A 20,519-nucleotide genomic window follows, 5' to 3' on the forward strand; every position below is an offset into this window, starting at 1 on the left:
TGGACAGCAGTTCATGAAACATTGCTGCTTCTTCAGCTTCTATGTGAACTAACAGCTAGAAGAGATGTGCCTAACTATGCCACAATCAGTGCTTAAATGGCAGAATTAACACTCTTAGCATAGCAAGACTTAGGCACATTCCTGTTACTTTCAGTCCCAGGAGGAAGAAGGGAGAAAAAAAAAAAAACCAAAACCAAAGAGGAACTAAAAAAAGCAGTACTGGTTCTGTCAGCACATAATTAAGAAGCAGCACAGAGTACCCTAGGTCAAATCAAGTGCTCAAGACATTCAAATGTATCCAGCAATGATCCAAAAGTACTAACGGGTGCAGAACGGTAAGACAGAGAACATCTCACCCCAAAAGCAGGCCTCCGCTTCCCAGACAAACTGGGAACTCATTACCTTTACCTTCCACCCCTGCCAGAGTACTGTATGCATGCTTAGCTGAACAGTCTCTGGCACTGTAAGAAGCTGCATTTATCTACTTCTTGAAACTGAGAGCTTCTTTCATTTACTAAAACCTTGAGCACCACATCTTTTACATAACCAAAACAGGTGAACAGTTGAGCACTCGAGCGCCTCTGCAATTCCTCTTACTGAATTCAACAGAAAAAAATGCGTGAAACCATCCTTTTGATACCTTCTCTCTGTAACCCTGAAGCATCTTTCCTCTAAGAGCATCCAGCTTTTCAAAAGGAAGATTTACTCTAAGCATGTATGACATTTTACTTTCTCTTCACTCAACAGCATCCTCAAGAATCCATGTTGGGAGTTTTTCCTTCTAGCCAGGTTAGAGCCCATCGAGATACCTGCTCAAGGGCATAGCTTACTGCAAAGTTAAATGCAAAATTTCACATAACGCAATTGGCTGAATCCAACCCAAAGTAGTAGAGAGAGAAGGAAATCAAGATAAGCCTCATTCCTCACGATGTAATTACTACACACAGCGACCGTGGTTACAAACACGGTGTGTGACAACCAGCACAGCCCCTTCCGTGCTTACGCGAAACAACTTTCCATCTATCCATCCATCCATCCAAGTGCAAAATCGTTTCGGTGCCCGAGCGCTCTTCACCTCCCGAAGCAGCACAAACAAACGGGTCATCAGCGGCACGCAGCTCCCTTTATACAGCAGCACCAGCCCCCGGTTGGAAAGACGCCGACCAGCCGGTTTCCCGGCGGGTGCCCTGCAGCCCCGGGAGGTGCCACGAAGCCGGCGTGGGACCCCACCTGCGCCGCGCACCCCCCCCAAGGAGGGGGCGGGGATGTCCGAGCTGCTCGCGGCCACGTTTAAACGCCGGGCGCAGGGAACGGGCCGCACGGCTGTGGCTCCCGGGAGGAAGAGGAGGAGGAGGCGGCACTGTTTAGTCTACCAGCCGCGGGGAAGCCGGCCGGGCCGCCTCGGCCCTGCCTGCCGGCGCGACGGCGCCCTCCCGCCCCCCTCCGGAGGCTGCCGGCTCCCGTTACGTAACGGCCGCGAGGGCCGGGGCACCGGCCCCTCGTCGGGAAGGCCGGACGGCGGAGCGCTGCCACGTATCGCCCCCACCCCCGCCCACATAACGGCCGCCGCGGCCTCCGGACCGGGACGTTCCTCTCAGGGCGCGCCGCCTCGTCTCCCTGACCCACCCACACGCCGCCGCCGGTGAGAAGCGCGGGCGGTCGAGCCTCACCTGAGAGAAGGAAGGGGGGGGGGGGGGGGGGCGGCGGCTGACAGGACGGGACGGGGCGCGGAGCGGACGGCGCCGGTAACGGCCAGCCGCGAGCTGCCCAGTGGCGTAACCGACCGCGCGCGCGGCGCGCCCCGCGGAGGCTTTTATAGGCGCCCAGGCCACGCCCCCACCCCGTCCCCCGTCCCGCGCGAGGCGGGGGGAGGAGGGGGGGGCGGGGCGGGCGGGCGCCCGGCGCGCTACGTGAGCTCGGTCACAGCGGCGGCCGCCCCACTGCGCACGCGCCGCCGTCCTCGCTCCACGTGGGCGCGCGGCCCTCGGGGGTCCCCCCCCCCCCCCCCCCCCCGGAGAGCGCAACGCTTGGTCGCCACCCGCAAGGAAAACATCCCAAAACGCGTGGTTGTTTTTTTTTTTCTTTTTTAGCCACATAGGCGGAAAGAAATTAGTCGAAAATGGGAACCTCTGCCAGGACGATAAAAAACTGTGAGAAACATGAAGCCAAAAGTGGCATTTTGGCAGTAAAAGTTCCCAGAAAAGGCCCCCAAAATGCTCGCAGCCCTGCCCGGCACCTCGCAGTGCTGCTGGGGTGGCTGAGTCCCGCAGGCACCCCCGGCAGCACTCCCCTGCTCCCCCGAGGAGACGGGTTTTGCTGGAGGGCAGAGCCCGGAGCAGGACCCCTGCTCCCGCCGAGGCCTCGCCAGCCCCAGCGAGGAGGGGCTCACTTCCACAGCCTCCAGCTGACGCTTCCCAAGAGACCTTCCAGTTGGCATTTGCTTTTTTGACCGCGACGGCACGTTGTCGGCGATTCACGTTGGATGCGCGATTCGGTGTTGTCTGCCCCAATTCTCGTTTCGGGAGCGAGCCAGCTCTCCTCCTCTCCTCACACCACAGCTAACGCTCACTGAGGGTCATCTCACTTACCTCTGACTATTTCTATTGATAATTTTGATTCTAAACCATCTTCGCACCCCCTGCTCTCCAGCGAGCATCATCTGCTATATTTTACCACATACGTTCTGTTCCATCATCCAAGACCTTGCTGGTAGCCAATACTTTCGCTAGTCTTCTGCAAAACCCAGGTGAAGATGGTTCCCGATTGACGGTACCCTCACCAAGTGCCTTTTCTGAAGCAGCCTCCCCTCCTTCTGAGGCTTCCATCTGAACTTGGCTGACCCCAAAGGCATCTTGCAAGGCAGTATCAAAAGCTGTAGCACGAAGCGGATCGCCTCTCACCCCTCTCCGGCACACGAGAGCTCTCGGCTATCACAGAAAGACGTTAAGCTGCTTGGATGTGTCTTTCTGTGACAGATCTATGCTGACTGTTCTTTGTTTTCTAGGAGTTCATAAACAAACTAGTTATTTGTTCGTTGTACTTCCAGCATTTAAGTTAGAATCGGGGACATTCATAAGCAATTTTTCTGTTCTTTTTAGACGTGGGCTTCAAATGAAGAACCACCTCCTTACTAGCCTAGCCAGCTTGTGATCCTCCTTCTTTTAAGACACACATTTTTGGCCACCCCTAGCTGGAAAACTTTCACAATGACAGTTAAAGAGTGCTGGCAAAGACGTAACGGGGGTCAAAATCCCCATCTAACGCACATTCTTTAGCAGGGCTACTTTCAACTGGCTTAAAGTCACCTAATTCCTAAGAGGTAACTGGAGGTTGCAGCATGATCCGTAACTAAGATTTCTTCCCTGTACCTAAACCATTACCTCAGCTTCAGCTCCCTCAGCAATGTCTTTTGAAGAGCAAACATCACAACATCGGGTGTTATGCCCCATTTTGGGGAAGACTATGAGATGTGATGTATCTCATATGAGAAACAAACAACAACATTAAGTGAATTTAGTCAGTTCTTGTCCAGATGTGGACACAGATGTGTCCACACAGCCGACTACATCGCCAGTACTGCGAGCGCTGCTGTGCCAGAGCAGGAAGAAGGCCAGTTTTTAGTGGAACTATCCGTCAAAAAATAAGCCTTCCTTTCCTCTCGTTTTGGTCATCTTCCAACAGAAATACAACTCCTACAACTAGCAGGAAACACTGGAATGATATCCAAGCTTCTAGCTGAGGCATCTAGTTAAAGCCCTATTATCCAAAGAGTCCATAATATCTAGCCAGAGATTTAACAGCAGCTTCTAGAGATTTGGCAAAACCTCACACACCGTAGAGGCATTCAGATTCTTTCTAGCGAGATTCACTGCCTTCTCAACATCTTCTGCACTATTCAGATATTTTTAGAAAGTAAGGCAGACAGTGGAGAACAAGAAGTTTATTAGCATGTTTAGTAGCAGGCTCGCTTGTACTGGTCAGCATGGGGCTGTAGGCAAAGAAATTTCTGCTAAAAGGAGCCCAGGATTTTGGCATCTACCAAGCAATCAAATCAAGAGTTGTTTCCAATAGTCATGGCATCATCTTGCTCCATGAATCTGTTTCTGCCCCTTATCAATACTTTCTGCCAGTTAGGTAGAGAGCACTTACTTATTTTCTCCTGCCTTCCTCAACTCCAGCATAGTCACTGATGTTCCAGTTGCATTAAAAGATTGTACATTGCTCTATGCTGGACTTGTGCGTTATCACCCACTGTCAAATGCTGATGGGGTTGGGCAGCTTCAAGCAGGCCTTAGCAGAGCAATTTGTTACGTCAACACCTTGTTAAGAAGCACTTGCTATCTCTAAGAACAAGTGCAACAGGAACACTTCCTGAGAGGGAACCACAGCAGAACAAGCGGCTTTCAGACTTTCTTTAGGATTTGCAGAGCCCTGTGTATTTTCTAGCAGAAACACTGACTCTTTTCTAGCAAGCGCAAGCCTAACAACATGCTTCCTTTTCTGAGCAATCCTGTAGAAGCACTCCATAGGCCCTAAGCTGAAGAATACTAAAAGAAAGGTCCATCTAAAACAAGAATGAAGCATGAGAGGCCTCATAATTTAACCCGTGCTGCCTGGAGTACTGTCCCAGCCTCCAAACACTTTTAACTTAGGGATTTTCTCAGTCTGATGTGGTCTGTCTATTTAGTAACCCTCGATGGAGTTCCCCATTAAGTATTTCTCCTGTCTTGAGCTAGAACCGTTTTGCATCCACAACATCCTTTACCTAGCAGTTGCGCCATCCCTTAGCCAGGGCGTGGAAAACCACTTCCGTTTGTTCACTGGGAACGCAGCTCCAGCTAGTTAGATTTGATTAACCAGGCTCCTGCATGGGATGAGAAAGCAAACAGTTGGTACCTACCCCTTACACAGGCTGAAGTATCAGAGCCTACCTAGTTCCTGGCTGTGGCTGTGCTCCAAGTCTTTGATCATACTTGTCCTCTTTGAACCTTTTCCTGTTTTTCAGTATCCTTTTGGAGACGACAGGCCGTGATCTGCATACAGTGTTTGAAGACACAGGTGAGTCATCTTTGTATCATAACAAGTTAGCTCACAGTACTGCTTAGCTTTTTAAAGTGTATTAACAACTTAAGTTTACGCTCTGTAAAGGGATGAAGCCTCATATATTTTCACACACATTCATCAAACGGTGCTAGTCTGCTCCCAAAATGAAGTCATTACCTGTAGTCAAGAGGCTGGATCCTATCATCAGTTATTTTGTGCAGTGCAGCAAATCAGTGCTAGAGCTTGAGGATCTTCCCTAACCAACAGCAGCAGGGAGGGGAAAAGACAAAAAACACACATGCTACCCCAATAAGCTGAAATGAGCAAATCCTACTAAAATGTCATTCGGATGAAGTTAAAGTGTCTCCACTACACCTGGGCAAGCATTTGGAGCACAGAATGTATTCAGCAGTACCAAATTAGATGGTTTCTTTCCTTCAAGGTCCCCGCCCTGAGTATGAGAAACTGTAGGAGTCTATCATATGCATAATATATACTACAAGTCTTAACTTTAGAGAAAAGCCAGATTTGGTTAGTTTGCATCTAAAATTTAATGATAGAGGGAAAGACTACTCATTAACTTTCTCTTTAAAGAAGTGGTTTGTCTTTCCTTGGGCTCTTCCTAAAAAAGAAATATTTTTTTACCAAGAGGTTTCTTGTGGCTTGACCATAAGTTTTCAATGTGAGTTTGCTAGTTTTATGTATTTAAAGCAATTAACAGTTGTTTTGCAAGGGCCAGCTGTTAGCAATTCTAATGCTTGTTTCTGCTTATTGGGGGCAGCTGGAAAGACACAAAACAGGTCAGCAAGAAAAAACAAGATTACTAGTAGAACCATTATTAGCCTAGAATTACATTTTCCAGCCACTTCTTTGGCTTGAAAAATCTTTTACCAACTGCTAACACCAATATGAGTATTTTACAAACACAGATTTAAAAAAAAAAATCTTACCAACATAGGACCAAAGATTTGCCTATTTTGCAATCTTGTCCATGTAGGAGATCACAAGGATTCATTCCCACTGCTTGTGTCCTCCTTGCCTGCTCCTTTTGTTTGCTCTTTGTGCATCAGGAGAGTCTCAGGGATTCACTTCCTCTGGTGGCCTGCCAAAGCTCAAATTAGTAAGCTACAGGAAGCTGTCAGAGATGCATTTGCATGGCCAGGCCTTCACTTTGCTCACTGGTTTGCATCTCGAATGGAGTACAGTATCTGCAGGGGACAAATAACAGTTTATAGATGCAATTCACAGAACTCAGAGCCCAGCTCAAAAATACTTATAAAGAAGTAACTTGGTGCCGAAGTGACAACTGATATTTGTACTCCTTAAATTAAATAATTATGTGAATAAATGACAAGGAAGCCTCTGTTAGTTTCAGAGTCATCTCCCCTGCTTATATACCGTGGAAATATTTAATTGGGTAATGTGCAATCACAAGCAGGTGTATGGACCCTTGGAGAAGGCACAAGGAATCTCTCACAAACTGCATAGCTTCGCACCAGTCAGATCAGTCACAGAAGTGACTCTAATCTTGTTTTGTCTGCATAGCTTCACACAGCACTGAGGCCAGGTATACACGATTGGGCTAATCCATGGTTTTTTTCAGCTGCATATAGCAATGAGAGGCTACAGCACTGCACTGCCTTCAAAGTAGTCTTCACACTGCAGCGTAGTGCTCTGGCTTTTAATCCTTCATGTGGATAGGGGTGCACTTACCAAATGATGGATTGCTTTGGGCTAAAGAAGGTTGAGAGGCTATCCCAAGATTTGAGGTCCAAAATATCTTCCCCAACTGCTTCCCTCTAAAACCAGCTCTTCTTGCAAGATCCATTTCTGGGGGCACTTAGGGTCAATAAGTCCATTAGTTTGTTTTAACAGTAGGGTGGATACTTCCCTTAGAGATTATATTTCAATCCTTTATCTTATTAAGCGAAGATGTGTTTTGTCCATTAATCCAATTAGCCTAGTGGATTAATAAAATTGGGCTTGCTCTGTTTCAGGAAGCACACAAATAGCGGTCAAGCATAATTAAACCTGAACTTGTAAGTAATGCTGGTAACAAGAGTGCTATTTCCCTGCACATTCTATTTATTATTTTTACAAGCTATGCTCTCAAATTACATGACGTGAATTCTTGATTAGAATGTCTCAATTCATGACCAAAAAGCAAAAAGCTGCCCTGAAAACATTTACTTTCATATGTTTATAAAATTCTCTTTGTGCTAAATATAGGCAGGTAGGTTCCAGCCCAGAATAATGTTTTCAGTACTTGAGAGGAATCTGTTTGTTCAGTTACAAAGGCATGAAAATAATCTGTCATTATTCTGACATCTGTTTTGGCAAAGCGTGCTTTCTGATCAGAGCTATTCACTTACAAATTCAACTGTGGGTCTGGGTGCTTGAACACTGAACAGCTCCATCCTTCAGATATATACAGCTCTTGGTGTATTTTCCTGTTTGAGGGCATAATGGTCCTTACCTTTAAACGATGCTGTTATGTTACTGATATAAAAACCAGAGAAGCTCAGAAGAAAAAAAGGAAAAAAGAGAAGGAAACTAACAGGAAGAGACTCCTCTGCTAAAACCAGCTCAAATTACTGCAGTAGGATTGTTCTCATAGTAACTTCTGCTTGACAAAATACAGCATGTGGGTTTCTGATAGAATGAAGCAGGTGGTGGGAGAGGGGAAAAAAAAAAAAAAAAAAAGAGTTTACTCTCGGGCAGCCTCACTAACTCCAGAAGTTAATAAAAATCCGGAGCAGACAGTCAGCCATCTAGCTTTGCCAAGCAGCAGCCTGTGCAGAACTACATTTCCCAGTGCTCCCAGTGGGGGAAGAGCAACTGGGACCCAGTAAGAATGCTGCTCTGCTGTTTGCTGTAGGAGCAGTGCTTCTTCTAACCGAGGTCAACGTGGGACTCTCATAGCTGGAGACAGACACCACTCCCTTCTGCACAGAGCGCAGTAAGTGGGGAAAACGTGTGGGGAATGGCTGGCCTAGGTCCAACTCCTGCCAGTTGTACAGCGTAGGTGAGGTTTACAGGCAAGACGGGAGTCTGGGCTGGCCTCCTGAGATCAAGTTTTTACTGTCTCCACCTCTGCGTTTTCAATGATCCTAACCAAAATCTGGCATTGTGGTTCCCAGGAAGGAAGTAAGGGTTAAGCGCCTGCAGATGTTGCATTTCATTCCATCATTGCAGGTACAAGCTATTCCTCTTGTCCCCACCCCCGTCACATTCTGCTGCTCATTCCAGAGCAAAGTGCAGAACTCCTCCATTCAGTGCTGGCTGCTGTGCTGGAGATTTTCACACACTAGTCTATATGAGACGTGGGGGTGGAGAAGCGACGGACACGTAATCATCACACCACAAAACTGTTTCAGACACGGTCTCTGCGACAGTCGCCGTCCTCGCGTGCGTCTGCCTGAGCCTGCTGGCAGCGTGCCGAGTTCCCACTGCTGCGGCTGAAGCGCCGAGCAGGGACGTTGATGTTCGCCCCGGCAGCTGCCACAGTGGGCTTGGCTCCCCTCTATCCCCAGGGATCATCCCGGTGAAGACCACCCTCAGCTGAGACAGTGGGAAAGAGGAATCCAGAGCAGAGATGTCAGAAGCCGCAAGGCAAAGCCTCCACGCCGCTCGCTACAGAAACTGCCTCCTCGTAGAGATAGGAGCCTCTACTCAGGCTTGGGAGCCATCACTGACCTTTACTGAGAGGAAGGACTCTCAGACTCTTCTTTGGCACTGCTTACATGTCTGTAAATTGAAGCAAATATTAACTCCCTCCTTAAAGGGCTTCGAGTTCTGTGGCTGAAAAGTGAAATATTCAAAATAATCGTTAAGGATTGTGAATCACAGATAAGTTTTGTTTCAGATGAAGGCTAGAGATGGTAGCATTTCTGGCTATTTTCTGACATCCTGAAGCTGAGTTCAAACTGCAGTCTCTGACTGCCTGAGCTGAAAATGTGGTAGGATCCTTTGGCACAAAAAACATTCATGGCTGGAGATGATCCAATTCAGCTGCAACTGCTGTCTCTCGTCTAACTCAGGGAATTCTCTTCCGCAGCTGATATTTTGTCTTTCATTCTCTTCTGGCATCAGTGCCTTTCCCACAGATCTACTGTGTGCTGCAATAGGATGTTCAGTTGGATCAAGGCCGTTACAACAGTGTAGGAAACAAACAAGAGAGCAGCCACCATCACTGCTCTTTTCCCCAGGGATACAGGAGTTTAGGGCAGGAACATTTAATCTAGTCTTATAGCAATGTCTGTAAGACCTGTGCACACTCAACAGATGGAAACAAACTGAGGTATCTTTAAATAGTCTTAAAAATTGCCTGAAACTGGGTTTGATGTGTGACTAGAGACTAAGGCCAAAGTGATAATTTTAGAAAGCAGATGCCAGCATTCTGCAGACTCTGCAAGAGGGAGATTTCTGGTGGCAGTGGGTTATTACACCTTTTAAATCAAACTTAACTTTGTAGAATATAACTCTGCATTATATTCTATGCTTCTCTTTTTAGGCAGAGACGGCTACCTGTAGGTGTCGGTTATGGCTGCGATTTATCAAGCAGTGTACAGAAGAGCTTCCTCTCTCTTCTGCAGGTTACACTCTACATATGTTAGAAAAATGAGGTAAGTTCTCATCTGATTCTTGTGTACGGTGAGAAGACCAGAGTTTGGCACTCGTGTCCACTGTCACAAGCAGCCCTACCTAAATCTAACCCAGGGTTCAATCTTTTAACAGTTCAGCAATAATATAGTAATGTTATGCAAGCTGGTAACAGTCAAAATCTCTCTGCTCCCTTCACCACTGATAAGAACTGGTTCTCTCAGGTTGAAGCTCTGTTAATGAATGCCTATGCTTGCTGTCCTAGCTAAAGATCTCTTAAAATACAAGGCAGACTTGAAGTGATACTGCTCACCTCGTTTTAAATACTACTTCAAACAGTCTGAAAGAAGCACATCCTGACACCTTTTTTCCAATGACTGCTTTTCCTAACACAGGCCCCGGCCAGCTGGGCCCTAAGACTTCAGCTGTGTCTTTACCCCTCACGTCAGTGACACGTAGAACGTACCCTGCAGTAATGCATGTAACCTGATGGGAAGCGTATTCAACATCTGAACTGCTCAGTAGCCTTGCCAAACAGGACTTGGAGCCACCCAGACTGGAGGGATAAAAGGGAAGATCAAGGTTTCCTGCACACAAATGATCATGTCTATAAAGCAGACCTCTTGGATTAAGAGACTGGGTTACTGATCTTCTCAGGTGTCCAAGACTTGAAGCTGCTTGTGTGGTAGTTAAGTATTGCAATATTTTCTGCCACACAGCACCTTCACTAGAGGCTACAGCCCACCAAAGAGTAGACTCAGCTGTTGACAACTCTAGAAGCATGTGGAATACATAAAATCTGTACTGTCCATTCAGCGCCCCTGCTCTGTGCAACATAAATGCATCCAAATAAGCATAACACAGGTAATCTCAACATGATCTTGAATGTATCTTCCCAATTCTTTTCTCACTGCAGATACTTAAATGAGCTAAAGGAAGATGATAGCCTTTGTAGACAAGCCCAGACCTCAGGAGCTTTCTACCTCTTTCACAATCTCTCCCCCTTCCTGCAGCAAGTTGGGGAGAAATATTTGGTACCACAGCTCAGTGCAGCAGGTAAGCAGGTGTCCGGAAAGAAACACCTCCTGGATCACACAGCTGAAATGATACAGAGTCATTTGCAATAAGCAACCTCTTACATGGGGGTTGAAAATCTATCAAGCTCTGCAGGAACATCCTGCTATATGTAGCACACTATTTGTTAACAACCAAAGACTATTTGGAGTGAAAACCTTGGCGTGCCGACACAAGCTCATGCTCTTCACACACACACGGTACCAATGTATGCCTGATCTGCTTCGAGATGATCAGTGTTAAACATTTGGGACCATGCCTTTTGAAGAGAAAGGGCTGGCAGGAAAACAAGCAAGGTCTAACCAACAAAGGTTATTTGGCATTATGTAGGAAAAGTTTTCTTTGAGAGAAAGGTATTGGCTGGTGTAGGACAGAAACAGAATGGACAGCTGCTCCCCAAGCATTACAACATTTGCATCTGTAGCTTCACATGGTCAACACTTCCAACAGCTAGAAGGAAAGCCAGACTTTCAGTCTCCATCCAGGTGGGACCGCTTATCTGGTCCCCTCTCTCACATGGGCACCCTGCCTTAAGCCAAGACTGCGTGTGCTTTGAAGATGCAGAGAGAGCATCATGGTTGTATGAATTTGCTTTCATCACAGGTTTTTCTTCCCCTTTCCCCTGCTGTTTAGAGATGAAAAGGATCCTGGAGAAATTCAAAGAGACTGAACAGTGGATAGAGAAGTCGGTGCTGATCGGTTGTTCAGACGAGCACGTACCACACTTTGCCCTGGATTTAGGTTGGATGACTCCTCTTCCATCTGTGTCAGCATCACGTTTGATGCACTGAGATGAAGATGCTGCCTAGGCAGCATCGTTAGTCCTTGCTGGGTGAACATTTACTGCCAAAGAGGACTCGATTGAGTCTCTGTAGGAGCTGTTGTGAGCATGGCGGGTCAGAGCCACAGAACTGCATTGCTGTTCCTGTGCGTGCGTTAGTAAAGGTGGGCTGTTGGCAGGTCACTTAACATTTGGGAATGTCACCACTGATGTGATATCACTTCCATGGGAACTTCCAGAAATTGTATACTGGCACAATGAAGGGCGTAAAGTTGGGACAATAACTGCAATTTACTAGATCAAAGATTTTTTTGTTGTTGTTGTTTTTTTAAACAGGAGCCTTGGAGAAATCAGTCATTGAGTCTGAACTCAAGGGATCATTTACTGACTTACGGAAAGCTCTCTTCGTAGTGGATGGGAAGGATTCTCCTTTGCTGGCTTCGGTATTGTACAGGATTTTTTACTTTAAGAAGTTGCGATTTCTATCATCTGATGTGTCCCATATTGATTTATGATTTAATATGTATTGTGGAAGTACTTACTGTACACTTTCATTGACCTAGTACAAACACACTATAAATTACAAACACACTATAAATTACAGCGGTTTTCCCAAATTTGCAATCCCAAAAGCAAGCTGCAACAGAAACAGACAAGTGGCTTAAAAATGACCGCAGTAATTAGCCATTTAGCATCAACCTGCTGTATGTCCAGTGTGAAACATACTGATCTTATCAGTAGTCACAGCAATCCCAGTTTGTCCTCATCTTAATAACTATCAGGCACTAGTTTTCTGTAATCTTCTAGGCGAACTGAATTTCATGAATGAACTTACAGATCTTCTCTCAGAGCTACTCTTTTAAAACTACTCACTTATAAGCTGTTCCTCTGCAGATGCCCTGTGTTTGGAAGCCCTAAGAAAAGACCTGTGTGTGAAAATCAGCTGTCCTGACCCATAAGTAGAAATAGCTGATGTTTCCTTTCCTGCTCTATAATGTTTGTGGTGCTTGGTCTATTTTTCAAGAAGGTATTCAAGGTTGGAGGCTCTTTAGAATAGTTCATTTCCCACTACTAGTCCCACTATATCCTAATAAAGAACAACTCTTCCCCACCTCGCCCGAACATGCTCTAATTTGGATGCTAAAGCAAGAAGCATGAAACATCAGCTGCAGAATCTCCCATTTTTCAAACCACTGCCCGTACTTAGTTTACGTTTCTGAGGCTTCCAAACATAATCAGAGTTTATCCACATGACTGCATGCTGGGGAGAACACAGCAACATATCATTCAGGGAGACTGCTCTGAATCATTTCTTTCACCCAGGTATAAATAAGATTTGTGTTTCTCTCTTGGTGTTCACAGGCCCAGTCCCTTCTTCGGTGGCATGATTCCCACCAGTATTGTAGCAAAACTGGGCAGCCCACTCAGAAAAATATAGCTGGCAGCAAGCGTGTCTGCCATGCCAGCGGAATAATTTACTATCCACAGGTGAGCACGTGAACAGCAAAGGTAAGCAACACAGGGTCTCTGTGGCAACAAGCCAATGCTGCTGGGTTGCACGGAGGGGAACCTGTAAAAGGCAGCAGGAGTGCTTTGGGTGTAGTTGGGTACTTTTTCTGTAGTGTTCATCCAGTTGACCCCCAGCCGGCTAGGAAAAGCAACAATTTGCAGTTACTTGTTTGGTCTGAACTCCTTGCTTTGCTTTTTGATGCATTTGCTAGATGTCTCCAGCAGTTATCACCCTGGTGTCTGATGGGAGCCGGTGCCTCCTCGCACGACAGCCCTCATTTCCCCAGGGGATGTACAGCAGTCTGTCAGGCTTCTGTGACTTGGGTAAGGCAATCTCTGATCCAGCGTGGTGGCCTCAGACACGCAGGGTGTGGGGGCAGAATGGGGGGGACATCAAGCCTGTTCACAGATGAGGATGGAAACATAGACAGTATCAGGGAAAAACATAGTGGATCTAAATAGATTGGTGTTGCCATTCAGACAGAATTCAAAATAGCTGAATGTATCTGAAGAGAATGGGAATTCGGGGTATATAGCAGTTGCTCTAGTCCCTGATGGTAAATACAAGTATAAGACTCCCCAGGTTAGAACCCTGGATACTTTTTTAGTCCATTTTGTGTCTAGTGCAGTCTGGCTCAGAAGAAAAACTACAGGCCTCTTGTTACAGGAGTGAGAGGCAGCATTGTTCTGTCCACCAGCTGTATATAGACAAAGCTAAAAATGTCTCTGATGCCTCTGTTTAAGGGAGGTAAGCATTGTTGATGAATTTAATTGAGCATCCTGCTGACAAGCGTTTCCAGGTCAGCACAGTCAGAGCTCCTGCGTGTGCGTTCAGGGCTGGAACACCTCAGAAATGAGTGTGCCTACATTTTCTTTGCCACGGTTTGCTGCCCTGAGGCCAGGCCATCCTTACCTAACTTTGGTTGCTTGTAGGTGAAAACGTGGAGGAGACAGTCCGGCGAGAGGTGGCAGAAGAGGTGGGCCTGGAGGTGGAGTCACTCTGGTACTCAGCTTCTCAGCATTGGCCCTTTCCCAGCAGCTGCTTAATAATAGCTTGTCATGCGATGGTGAGAGCACAGCAGGCTGAGGTGAGCAGACTCAGGTTTCCCTGAGGCATTTCACAGCCCTCCTTATATAGCAAAATCTCTTTCAGTCCACAGACATTTAGTTTGGAGAGCATCAGATCCTCTCTAAATGCAGTTTTCTATCGGCTTTCTCTACAAGTGAAGAAAAAACTTCAAAATAATCGTATCTTCTGTTGCAACGTGCCAGATTTTGCACAGGTCACTGTATATATACAAGCCCAGAGCCCAACACCCCTGTGTTTTTTTCCTCTGAACTTTGCAGAGGAGGTGCTCTCTGGTATTAATATCGTACTTGCCACAGAACATGCAGATTCTGCCATGTTAATTACTGTGCTCAGCCACTGGTACTTTGCAGGCCAGTGCCGTGATGGAATAGGGCTACCTGATTTGTGACTTCCCTAAGGAAACCAAGACAACAAAGCACTGGTGGATAGTAATGTCCTTTCCTGTATTGGCATCAGCACTTAATTCAGACATGGATAAAGCACTGTGGGCATTCTAGCGTAGAATCTTTGTGGTTACAAGAACAAGCCAGGTACCACTGCCCACATTTAAATCTGATTTAAGGAACTCTCAATTCTTTCCAGATCAGTATGAACAGCCTGGAACTAGAGGAAGCCCGTTGGTTTGCTCTGGAGGAAATCGTGGAGGGTCTTAAGAGAAAGCCTGGATCTTCAAAGCAAGATGACGGTAGTTTTTTACCCTGGTTCCCTCCCAAACAGACCATTGCTCACCAGCTGATTTGTGAGTGGGTAAAGCAGCAAACTTCACAGCTGGCTTAGGCATGACTTCATCAAGTCTGCGATTCTACCAGAACTACAAAAGCTCGATACAAAAGCTTCCAAAGTTACTGAAGGCCAAAGTCTGAGTTACAGTGAGGATAGCACCAGGCTGATGGCAGTCTTACACTCAGACACATAGACCTACAAAGCCACTTCTAAACTGATCATCCTCAGACAACTCCATGTACAGTGGATCACCTTTGAGATCCCATGACCTGCAGTAAATGTACAATAGAATTCTTAGTTCCAAAACATCAAACTTACTGTGACCAGCTGCTGCTGTTGCCCAGCACGCAACCGAACAGTGAGCCCCTGGCACCTGCGTCCCATTTTCCTCCATTTTATCCACCTTGGATAGATTTCAAACGCACAATTTTTACAGAAAAAAAAAAAAGGGACAGTGATGCCTTTCGGTTTTCACACTTATATGGATCTGGAAGAACTATAAAAAAAATGGAAAAAAACCCCACTGCCTGTACACTCTCCGCCTCTTCTGTTCCCCTTCCCATTCAATCTTTCAGTTTCACGTAAAACATCCTATTTTTTTTTTTGCAAATATTAAGTGGACTCCTACTTTTTGAGATACCTGAGCAACTAAAAATATCTCTAGAGGCACCATTTTCCCCACCAGTAAGACAGTGTTACTTCCATCCCAAGGAAGAGAGAACAGAGCTATCTGGTGGTAGAGAGTGGAAGAGCAAAACCTACATATAAGCATATTAGAAGAACCCAGATAATGCAAAGGTGAGAGGAACTGCTGCAAGGACTGCACTTCCAACAGAGAAAAGTCCTGAGAGGCGCAATGCCTCTTACCGTGTGCCAAAAGTCTTGCCTGGAGAGCTGGTCTTGTTTTACTGAAGAAATGGTATCACTTCTCTGGAGGGAGAGTGACAAAGAGACAGTCTGGGCAAGGAAAGCTTAGTAAAAGAGACAGATGGAAGGATGTTCAATCTCCTGCTGATTCAGGCCGACAGTCCTTTCTGCCTACTTGCTCAGAGTTCAAATGCCAAGACTGCAAAGCTGTCAGTACAGATACTTGAAGGGGGAACAGGAATGTATCATTGACTGCCACCATTAGGATTCACTGTAGGTGAAAAAGCAGTGGTAAAAATCTGGAGTCATGACACCTAAGCAGTAAGTAAAAAAAGGCAGCTTTCTCACACCGTTGAGACATGCTTTGTTTCCTCAGAGTTAATTTTACTTTAGGAGGCTGGGAGGGGATTCTTTCAAGCCATGGCAGCATGTGCAAACACCTCTCCCACCCCCACTAACTCTCAGTCAATAAAACCCATGAGCCGGAGCATGCCTTATCATGTTTGTGAACTTGATCTGTCAGTCATCCTGGTAAGAATGTGCTCTGGTACAGCTAAGGGCATTGCTTTCTCCCCTCCAGCCCAGCCAGACACACCACAGGAGCCCACACACCACTGAACTAACCTGCAACACTCCTGCATCCAGTTTCCTTTGAAACATGTCTCACTGCCTCTCTTCGTAGTAGTTCATCCTGCTTTCACTCCAATCACACCATTTTAATTCCCCAGCATTTACCTCTTCCTCTCTCATCTCTGGAATCTGCCATTTTCATTTTCAGCCTCACCCCCTTCTTCCCCTTCTCTGCAGTAGAAGATATTGAACAGTTAGATACCCGCCAGCAGATATTCCTGCTTCTCATCCTCTTTCCTACTTCTCCTTAACGTCTTCCCAACTCCACCCTTATGTAGTTCATTAACGTGCCCCGAGCTTGCTTCCACTGTACAACATCTAGCTCGATGTACTTAGTACTATTTAATATCCACACAAGATCTGTTCTCCCAGTGGCAGAAAAAGGACTAACAAGTAAAAGCAGCAAAGGGTAGTACCTATGAGTGAAAGGAGGAATGGCTGTGTGATTTCTGCAGTAATCTGAGCTTTCTGTGTTTTGTTTTTGTACTTCTGCAGTACATATTTGCAGTGTATATGTCTGTCAAACCAGTTGCAGTGTGATCAGATTCAACATCGGAGAAAACTCACCTGTGTTTGGGAAACACTGGGTTACCCTGCTTATCAAATTATGGTTTTTAATGTCAAAATGCAGGCTATCAGTGAGCTCTAACTGAAAGCAGACTGACACCAGCTCCTCCTGAACTGTCCCTTCTACATTGCTGAGACAGACCTGTCTTGGTAGGGTGTCCCTTTGGGGTGATGTGGGCACCACAGCAGAAGGCAGGCTGGTCACAGGAGGTGCAATCATTACTGCTGCCCCCTTGCTCAATGCTGGTGGGCCAGACACTGCCCAGGCTGAAGCTGCTAGATATCCACAGACTTCAGGGCAACACTTAAGAGTCACAGTTTGCCTAATACTCTGGCTATACCAGGCTTTTTCAGATTTCATCAGTTACTGCCTGTTTTCTACAAGAAGAAAGTTAGAGGAAAAGCAAAGCTATTTTCTCATTTGTTTGCTTCTGTGACCCATCTTTTAAGACACAGTTTTAAATGTCTGCATGTTCCTTTTAATTATCAATAAGAAAAAAAGTCTTTTCAATCTACTCAAATACTTTATTTTGGTAGAGCAAGAACAATGACAAGGCAATATTCTCATCCCGTTTTTGAAGAGCCTTAAATTTTAAGCTTAATTGTTTTATAAAATCCTTAATCCCTACCCTTCTGACATAGGTATGAAACAATAATGGTGGCCTCTGTTCCTGATGTTAAGAAAGCAGGAACGATTATAGGCGATACACAGCTATGAACAGGACAGAAAAACAAGATGAGAGACATTGTTCTCTCTTGCATTTGCCTCAGAAACCTCGCTGAAGCCTGAATAATACTCACTGCAGTCAAGACAGAACATGCTCCATAAAGGCAGGTGACCTGGAAAAAGAAAGAGGCAATTCCTCTGAAGATGCTTCTTCAACAAAACACAGCAGGGCTTTCCCATGTAAAAGATATCAGGCAGGCAAAATGGACGTAGCAACATATTTCTCTCAAAACCACGTCCATTAAATGAATCCTCTCTGGGGACACTTGGCGTGTATAAATCACTGAGACTCCACTGCTTTCAGAGACTGCAAGGACTTGGGACTTAGAGCAAGACCTACCACTGAAAAGCAGTCAGCCTGTGGCATTACAACCCGGTTGTTTATAAGTATTACCAGTCAGCAGGATACATGGGCAGCTATAAAATAATAATGTTCATCTGATTAATTTCAAATAGCTTTTTGGAGAGCAATGCAGACAGGTTCAGGGCAGCATTCCACCTACGTACCAAAAGCAGCAGGGCATAAAAGTTACGTTTATCTCCAACAGGTGCCAGCAGAGAATTAGAGTAACCAAACGATACAACTTGTCTATCTCTGACTGAGGAAGCTCAGAAAAATCTAACCTGGAAATGGTGTGGATTGGTAATTCACTTACCACATGCTCTCCCATCACCTTGGGCTGCTCTGCTGCTGCATGGAAAGGTCGCATTTTCCTACCCAGGGGGGTGCTCATCCATTGTGAATGGCAGAAAGTTTGACTTCAGCATTACAGGTCAAGGAGGAAGCTCTTACATCAAGAAATGACTTCACCTTAAAACATGCTCTGAGGCATGGTGGACACATGCTGAATCTGATGGTTAGCCTGAGAAGACATGAGCACTTAATGGAACGCCCTGACTACATGACTGTGTTAAAGACATTTTTCAGGTAATCATTTTTCAAGTAACCATGAGCAGTTCAACTCTGGCAGCTGCAAGGGACAGGTTGTCAGAACAACTTGTAATTACACAAATAAAATTCCTGTGCTTCAGTCTGAAGCACTACTGCAATGAATTCAGCAGCCCCAGCCTTCAGCTCTCATTTAAAACTTGTTCACTTTTCAACTTAGCAACAGATGGCAAGCAGCTGTGTAAGGGAAAAAATATCGCCAGATATCATTCATGCAACAATGCATACACCTAGGAGTGACTGAGCACCACCAAAACTACTTCTGTTAAAAAAAAAAAAGAGGCCAGGTTGCTAATCTGGCAATGGTGTGACTTGCATTTTCTTTAAGACCCATCAGTGGTATTTTGTAGACAATCAGGTGCACTCACTCAGTGATGTCCAGAATCATCATTACATGGAGAAACTGAAGCTGGCATCAGCTGTCACAAACATGTCACAAACATAGGAGCAGAAACACAAAGCCTCCCCAGCTCCCTCACAGGGAGAGCAGTATTGGCACAGGAACAGAAAATGCTGACACAACACCCTTCTCCACTGGTCCCTATGCTCAACTGTATATAGCATGTTTTTCTATAGCATTATCCACAAAACTTCACATCTAAAGAAAATACAGCTACAGAGATAAATAACAGAAGTTAGAAGGCAAGGCAAGGAAGAGATTTTTTTCAATAAGAATTGAAGTAATTGGGGGAAAAGAGTGATACACAGTAAGGTCATTCTAATGGCAGGAAATGCAAAGAAGGCCCTATTTCTATTAGTGGAAATAATGCAAAGGGACACAGAAGATTTACTAGTATATTAATAGAAGCAGAAAAAGAAGAAAGATGAGGTTTGGGCTAGGGACAGAAGCAAATGCATACATCACTTTTATTAATAAGTCTAAGAATCTCAACAAGGTCTTTTAAGGAATAGGAAGCTGAAAATTCATAAATGCTAAAGGTGGACACTGCAGTCAGGGTGCTAATTAAATGTATGTTGGATGGGGACAAGAGCAGCTATGCAGCTTTACCTATGAAACATTGTTGACCGGTTTGTTTAACAGGAACACAGCAAAAGCAAATAGATACTGCACAAAATTCAGTAACTGTGATCTGTCTGAACAATGAAAACCTGGGAAGCTTTTATTAGTGAAAGAAAATACGTCTACAGTCACAAGGGGTACACAGTAATGATCTGAGGAAATACGATAGTTAAATATGGCTGCTGTTAGTATGCAACATGGAGAATGCCTGGATTAAACTAGATTATATTCCAGCATGTATGGCCTTATAACTGCAGGTAAGGTTAATAACCCTCACCAATTTAAAAAAAAAAAAAAGATTTGGTCTGAACTAATTTAGATTAACATCACTGCAGTCATTGGATATCATTACTCCTTTTTCCCCACCAAATTATAAAGTCTTTACTGGAAATACCTAATTTTCTCCCTCCTACCTGCAACACTGGTCAAGTCACTACGTATTTTTTTCTGAATAAACTGAGCTTTACCTTCACATTAGCTTTGCTGTTCACTTCCCATCCTTGTATGCTTGCAAAATTGTGAATATTCATCTGGGAGTGCTGACCCACTTAAGTACAGGCTCTGTTATAAACAGCAACCCACACTTCACACAGGAGTAACAAACAGTGTGATACTCTTCTCCCTCCCTTAATTACTTTGCTTCTTAGCTGCAGTTTCACACCAGAAACATGTGAATTGTTCATGACACCCTTTTCCATGACACTGCACTCCACAAGACAGTGTCCTAGCCTGGAAGCATAGCCAGCACGTATCCCAGCATCTGCCTGTTGTTTCTATCCTATTTCAACAGGACAGGTTGTTACTGTATGTTACTGTAAGAATTCAAACACAAGATAAACTGAATCATGACCACAACAGCAATCTCAGTTATTTGCCCTGAAAGCACAGTTTTGCTATTGAATTAATTATCCACTATTGGCACCTCAAATTTGTAAT

At 45.3% G+C, this 20,519-nt stretch overlaps 1 protein-coding gene and 1 long non-coding RNA gene across 5 annotated transcripts; one reads left to right on the forward strand and one right to left on the reverse strand.

Moving 5' to 3' along the window:
* The first annotated feature begins 1,258 nt into the window (after positions 1-1,258).
* On the forward strand, positions 1,259-20,060 carry NUDT13 (nudix hydrolase 13). 4 transcript variants are annotated; one of them, XM_052799230.1, is made up of 11 exons: positions 1,259-1,642; positions 2,091-2,150; positions 4,912-5,058; positions 9,557-9,668; positions 10,562-10,701; positions 11,353-11,460; positions 11,837-11,943; positions 12,863-12,988; positions 13,222-13,333; positions 13,943-14,097; positions 14,682-20,060. In XM_052799230.1, the coding sequence occupies exons 4-11, from the start codon at positions 9,586-9,588 to the stop codon at positions 14,874-14,876; spliced, it is 1,026 nt and encodes a 341-aa protein (XP_052655190.1). In that variant the 5' UTR covers positions 1,259-1,642; positions 2,091-2,150; positions 4,912-5,058; positions 9,557-9,585; the 3' UTR covers positions 14,877-20,060. The 4 variants fall into 4 exon arrangements, with proteins under 4 accessions (XP_052655190.1, XP_052655191.1, XP_052655189.1 ...); XM_052799229.1 differs by lacking the exons at positions 1,259-1,642; positions 2,091-2,150; positions 4,912-5,058 and adding an exon at positions 7,806-8,002; XM_052799231.1 differs by lacking the exons at positions 1,259-1,642; positions 2,091-2,150; positions 4,912-5,058; positions 11,353-11,460 and adding an exon at positions 7,804-8,002.
* LOC128147051 (uncharacterized) lies at positions 6,011-17,783 on the reverse strand. The gene is made up of 3 exons (XR_008236918.1): positions 17,688-17,783; positions 16,314-16,490; positions 6,011-6,251 (listed from the first exon to the last, which is right to left on the reverse strand). It is a non-coding gene; the product is annotated as an uncharacterized LOC128147051 (long non-coding RNA).
* Positions 20,061-20,519: the final 459 nt, after the last annotated feature.

The sequence above is a fragment of the Harpia harpyja genome, chromosome 10 (genome assembly GCF_026419915.1).
Source record: "Harpia harpyja isolate bHarHar1 chromosome 10, bHarHar1 primary haplotype, whole genome shotgun sequence".
Classification (NCBI taxonomy): domain Eukaryota; kingdom Metazoa; phylum Chordata; class Aves; order Accipitriformes; family Accipitridae; genus Harpia; species Harpia harpyja.

Excerpts from the sequence above, each read along its gene's own strand:
- NUDT13 (XM_052799230.1), top strand. The coding sequence starts at position 9,586 with ATGGCTGCGATTTATCAAGCAGTGTACAGAAGAGCTTCCTCTCTCTTC. Across the intron at positions 9,669-10,561 it reads ACATATGTTAGAAAAATGAG|ATACTTAAATGAGCTAAAGG; the intron begins GTAAGTTCTCAT and ends TTCTCACTGCAG. Across the intron at positions 14,098-14,681 it reads TGAGAGCACAGCAGGCTGAG|ATCAGTATGAACAGCCTGGA; the intron begins GTGAGCAGACTC and ends AATTCTTTCCAG.